Source organism: Panthera pardus, unplaced genomic scaffold (assembly GCF_024362965.1).
Source record: "Panthera pardus isolate Hobbes unplaced genomic scaffold, ASM2436296v1 HiC_scaffold_211, whole genome shotgun sequence".
In the NCBI taxonomy this organism is placed as follows: Eukaryota; Metazoa; Chordata; class Mammalia; order Carnivora; family Felidae; genus Panthera; species Panthera pardus.
The window spans coordinates 266,243-272,361 of record NW_026526779.1 but is presented as its reverse complement, the minus strand read 5'-3'; the positions used below and the strand labels follow the sequence as shown (position 1 = coordinate 272,361).

The following is a 6,119-nucleotide window of genomic DNA, read 5'->3' as shown; positions in this document are numbered from 1 at the left end:
TTATAATTTTCAGCACATAGATGGTACATACATTTTGCCACATATACACTATTAATTTACTGTGATACTGTAACCACATCATTTGTTTGCTCCTTGATGAGTCACAGAGAGGAACTATACCATGTGAGTTGTCACAAAAAGGAAACTTTATTTGCAGCAAATGAGGAGATCGTGGGGAGTGACTTCCAAAGTCATGACTCCCGAAGCAAAGGTGAATAGGTTCCTTTTTTCATATGAAAAAAAAATTTTCAATGTTTTTTATTTTTGAAAGAGAGAGAAAGCAGAATGTAACCAGGGGCGGGAGGGGCAGAGAGAGGGAGACACAGAACTCGAAGCGGGCACTAGGCTCCGAGCTGTCAGCAGAGAGCCCTACTCGGAGCTCGAACTCACAATTCATGAGATCATGACCTTAGCCAAAGTGGGACGCTCAGCAGACTAAGCCACCCGGGTGCCCCTCCTTTTTTTTTTTTTTTTTTTTTTGAATTAGGATGAAAAAGAGGATCCACCTCGCCATAGGTAGAGGAGGACATGACGTGACACATGCACCTTAAGCAAACAGGCCTCCACGCACACTGTGTGCTGTGTAAATAAGGCTTGTGATAAGGCTCCTGCTCCTCCTTGGTTCGAGATTTTAGAACTATAATGAGGTAAAGATATCATCAATCACTCTAGAGGTCACTCCATGGTCCATCTGAGCAGGTGTGAGTCAGGATGACACTCAAACTGTCCCCGGGGGATCTGGGCAGGCTGAAGTTTTGGTCAAGACAGTCACTATTGTTTGAGGGATGGTACTGCTTTCCACTTGCCAGAATTAAGAGAGACACTGGTAAGAGGATTTGCTTAAGGAAAAATGTGGGACAAAGTGGGTGAGTGTAAGCTGGTGGGCAGTAAAGGTCACATCTTGGGGTCTAGCAGGTGACAATACTAAAGTAAATGGTATTTTTGTTTATTTCAATTTCCAATAGCTTATTTTCAGCACATAGACACAATCCTGAATTTTAACATACTGTCCTTGATGTGGAACCAAATTAAACTCACATATTAGTGTTAGGAGGAATGAGGCGAAACGCAGGGATTTTCTATGTTGGCAATTATGTCCTTTGCAAATGGGTGTCGTTCCTTTTTGCATTCCAATCTGTATCCCTTTTTTATTTCTTGTGTATCGACTGAAAAGGCCTCCCTTGGGATGGTGAAGAGGTGTGATGAGTCCAGATATCTTTCCTTTTTTACCGGTGTTAAGGGAAAGCACTCAATCTTTCTCTGCTCAGTAGATTACTAACTGGAGGGTTTGTTTCTTTCTAATGTCATTATCATATGGAGGAAAACCTCACTTACTCCTACTTTACTTATTCCTAGTTTACTGACACCATTTGTCATGAAATGATGGCGACTTTGAGGTGCTTTATCTGCATCTACTAAGGCTATCATGTGGCTTTCCTTCCTCAGCCTATCAATCAAGTAAATCACCCCAATTCATTAATCTTTCACATGTGGAATAAACCCACTCCATCGTGATATATAATCTTCTCAATAAATTGCTCCATGCAATTCGATGTGCAACTATTTGTTAGGAATTTTTGCTTGTTTTGTGCACATGGGCTGTGGATTCTTGGCTATCTGGTTTCACTATCCAAGTAACACTGGCCTCACAGAATAAGTTGGAATATTTTCAATTTTCTTCTGTCTCCTGGATCACTTTTTTTTCCCCTTTAAATTTTACTCTTTATTCAGTAAATATTTACTAGAAATCACCAGCGAACCCATCTGGGGTTCTCTCTGGAATGTTTTAACTACAAATTGAATAACTCATTTTAGATATACAACGAGTTCAAGTTTTCAAATTCTTCTTAAGTGTGCTTTGAAAGATCAATTTTTTCCAAAAATCAATGTCTTTCAGGTTTTAGAATTCATTGGCAAAAAATTCTTCATCATGTTCCCTTATAATCATCAGTAAATCCTTCAATGTCTGTAGTAATGCTGCTCATTCATGTTTCAAATTGGCCATTTATGCCTATTCTTGATCAGTCCAACTGGAGGTTTATCACTGTTGTCAGTGTTTGCAAAACTCACTGTTATATTTGTTTTATTATTTCTTTTATTTCCAACTTCACTTATTTCTGCTCTTCATTTTGTGATTTCCACCTTTATTTGATTTGGGTTTTATGTCTTTTCCTTATTCTACTTTCTCAAGGCAGAAGTTGTGATTCTTGATTGGAAAAGCTGCTTCCAATGTAAGCATTTTCCCTGTGAACACTGATCGAACTGCCTCCACATATTTTGATCTCTTGATGATTTGCTTTCATCCAGTTCAAACTATGCAATATTTATCCTTTAAAACAAACAACGGCAAAAACATTTTTTTAATTTTCTTCATGACTTAATCTGAGGCGAGGAAGAATTTATTCCAACGGAATAAATGGAGCTTGACCTTGCCACCTCACTTTTAAACTTCTCGCCTCCACAACAATGAAAAAATGAATGTATGTTGTTCAAAAACACCCAGGTTGTGGTAGTTGTCATGGCAGCCCAAGGGATCACTACAACACCCTGTAACCAGCACCCAGATTATTACACCCCATATTGTCAGCACCTGAGATGCACCTTGGACATGGTTTCTTTCCAACCATAATGTTGCACCATGGTAAAGACTAGTCATTTCCCATTATTATTCGTTTTAGGAATAATCCATATGGCAGGAAATTTTGTCCTCATTTCTAATAGCATAGGTTAGACTTACCTGGTGTAAAACCTTATAAATAACTGGAACGTTATAGGAGGAGCGATTTTGTGTCTGGGTTTTTTTTTTTTTCTCAAACTTAAGTTCGTGATATTAATCCACAAAGACACAGACAAACACTTTAAATGAAAAGAAATACCATAAACAGATGCTCAGAGACACAAATAACAGGACATCGTAAACTGAAGTGAATCAAATAAACATTTTTTTTAATTGGTGAAGATTTTATTGGCAAAATCACAGACTGAAAACACGTTGCAGTGATAACAAAGAGAGGAAGCAGGAATTCTTGAATGCTGCTGACTGCAGATAGAGATGTAGAGCATCTATTGTAATATTCAACGTCTATGCAAATTTCATGTGGACACATTTTGACATAGAAATGACACTGCTAGACATTTACCCTATGTATATGCTCTATGGCAAGTAATACAGTATTAAGTGCTTTCATTCACACAATTCTAAAATTCTGGGACAAACCTAAACATCCATTGGAAATAAAACATTTATCAGTGTGACATTTGTAGAAATTTATACAAGGTAATGCAGCTACCTATGTACTGATATGGAACACATGCATGGTACATTTTCAACAGAAACATAAAGGATCGTTACTGTCGTTTGTAGCCATGGAACATTTTGTTTAGCAGACGGCCTGTGTATACTTGTACTTTACTAGAATACCTCAGGAATACTATATAAACGAGTTACATGTTTGCCTCTGAGGTGGCAACTAGATGAATAGAGTACAAAATTGGTTGAGAGGATAAGTTCATCGTTTAGGACCTCTTACACTGTGAACATTGCAAATGTATTCACTACGTATTTAAATCAAGATCTTTTAGTTATATTTTAAATGTAAAGTCTTACACTCAAACTTTTTTCACATTCTCTGATGGATGTGTTCTTGAAATTTCAAAAAAAAAGGGGCTTCATTTTTGGATGGATGATTTTACTATTTCTAAAACTTACTCTCTTATCCATGCTGAGGGATGTTTGAAAGATCATAATCCTTCATACGCCAAGCATAGTTGACTAATTTGAGTGAATACCCTGTGTTTTTCCTTACAGCTGTTAAAGAATGAAAATAGTGAACATTTGATCACAGCACTTCTTTATCAGGGCCAGAGAACTCCTTTTCACAAATGTAACGGAAGCTTTTACTACAATCAGCGCTATAAATAGCTGATGGTCTCAGGTGTCCACATTTCACATCAGATAAACTCTGTAGGAAATTCCTGCACCAGAAAATAAATTCATTTAGAAAGACATTTCTCAGGCAAAATTTATCGCAAATTGAAAACATTTGTGCACTTATTTCTATGGCCATACAAATGTTGAGAGGGACATAGAGCGTTAAGATCAGGAAGCATAATTGTCTCTAAACCTAATGAAATGTTACCAATGGACCATTGGAACTAGTGAAGTAGTACAAAGGGTAGTGTAGACTGGGAGGTCTAGGGAGTTATACATATACACCTGAAATATGCTCCTATGACTCCTGTCCCATCTGGGAAGTGATCAAATAAAGAATGTGTATGAAATTATACACTGCAATTACATATAAACATATTTCTAAGTGTCTATAATTCAGAGTGATGTGCCCAGAGCAAGCTTCTCCACTGCTAGCCTCACTTTGAGCAAAAATGGTGCTGATTTGCATTTAAAATAGAGTGCATCTTTTTCTCCACTGAGCCTAATGTCTTCCACACCAAACGAAGCATTAGACTTCGATGAAATTTGGCCATGAGCCTAAGGTACCTGGATTTTAAATGTAAAGGCTGGACTACACTGTCCAGAAAAAAAAAAAAGTTTCTTAGTTTTAATTTTCACCCAAGTCTTCAGGAATCTGATGGGAAGTAACCATTTCAAGAAATAAAATGGAGGTGTCCCCAACTTTTTACATTCAGCTGTTGTTTCAGTAGAACTTTTTGTAGGGGTTTCCATGCCCTCGCTGCCCCTTCATGGGTTTCCTTCTGTCTCTTCAAGCACTTTTCTCGGTGATGTTTTCTGGTTATCCTCTTGTCCCCTTATCTTAACATGACCTTAAACATGAGGGTGTCCGAGGGCTCAGCCCTTAGATTCCCGAGAATCAATCCAGCCTCGCACTTGTCACACTGTCTATTCACTGCTGCACGCAACATTTGCATCCCAGGCACAGACCTATCACCTGATCGGCATGATCATCTATCACAAGGCCCATGCGACACCCCCGCATATACCTAAATGCTTAACAGTTTTACTAGCATTGTATCTAAAACTGAATTCCAAATATGCCCTATTAGCATTAATGGGAACGTCATTCTTACCACTCTTGGACCAAAAACCTTGACACCATCCCTGATTTATCCGTCTCACAAAGATGTGTGATCTTTGGAACAGGTGTAGAATCTGGCCACTTGGCCATCTCAGCTCTACACACTGTCCAGAGAGCATCTCCAAAGCAGGATCCAGCTTTTGTCCCTCCTCCGCTTAAACCCTCTAATATCTTCTCACGACCCTCATGAACCAATCCAAGATCTTACATTTTTCTGATCCCCACATGCTCTCACCGTCATTCCCTCTCTGACCTACTTCTCTCCCACCTCGTTCCCCTTGCTCCAGCATCCCAGGCCCTCTTGCTATTTCCTCAGGAATGCTAAGGACACTCCTACCTCTGTGACTTGAGCACAGCTGTTGTTACTGCTGGGTTGCATTTGTATCAGCTAACCCGCATGCCAAACTTATTCAAGATGCTGTACGAACTTCATTTCTCAAGGAGTCTGTCCTGACCACTCCACTGAAAGCAGTGAAATCTCTCCCTCTTACCTTCATACACAAATGACACTTTGCACTGTAGCAAAAAGGAAGAGATTTCACATCACTCCATAACATGTATCACCCCCTAATGTGCCATGTAATTCACTTGGCACATTGAGATTGTCGTCGCTCATCACCAGGAGCCCCATCAAGCCTGCATTGGAATGTAGTATCCACAACGGCAGAAGACTGTAGCGTGTTTCATTCACCACTATAGCTTCAGTGGCTAGAAGGGTGCCTGGCACATTGTGGGCCATCAATAAACAGCCAGTTAAGTAGCCCATGTTTCTCTACGGTCCCTCATGTTACCAAGATTTAGTTACAACGGATCACTTTTCTTCATTTTCTAAACTCATTTCGTAGACATCAACTGAGAAACCCATGTGATTTATTAATGAAACAGGGCTACCGGAAATTCTTGTGGACTTGTGCTGGACAATAACATGTATGATATTAAACACCATATTAGAGCTGCAAGATTACTAAATGACTCCTTTGGAAAAAGCTCTTTTGTTGTTGTTCTCGAATGATACCAAGCAAACAGGTACAAATTTCACATAAAGAGGAGGCTGGCTGTAGCCTC

At 39.2% G+C, this 6,119-nt stretch overlaps 1 protein-coding gene across 3 annotated transcripts in view; it reads right to left on the bottom strand.

The window, feature by feature from the left end:
- Positions 1–3,499: 3,499 nt before the first annotated feature.
- LOC109259100 (C-type lectin domain family 1 member A-like) overlaps positions 3,500–6,119 on the bottom strand; it is a 55,168-nt gene continuing 52,548 nt past the window's right edge. For all 3 annotated transcript variants that reach the window (XM_053909529.1, XM_053909531.1, XM_053909530.1), the window contains one exon: positions 3,500–3,975. In XM_053909529.1, the coding sequence (XP_053765504.1) occupies positions 3,840–3,975 (136 nt within the window). In that variant the 3' untranslated portion in view covers positions 3,500–3,839. The remainder of the gene's footprint in view (positions 3,976–6,119) is intronic.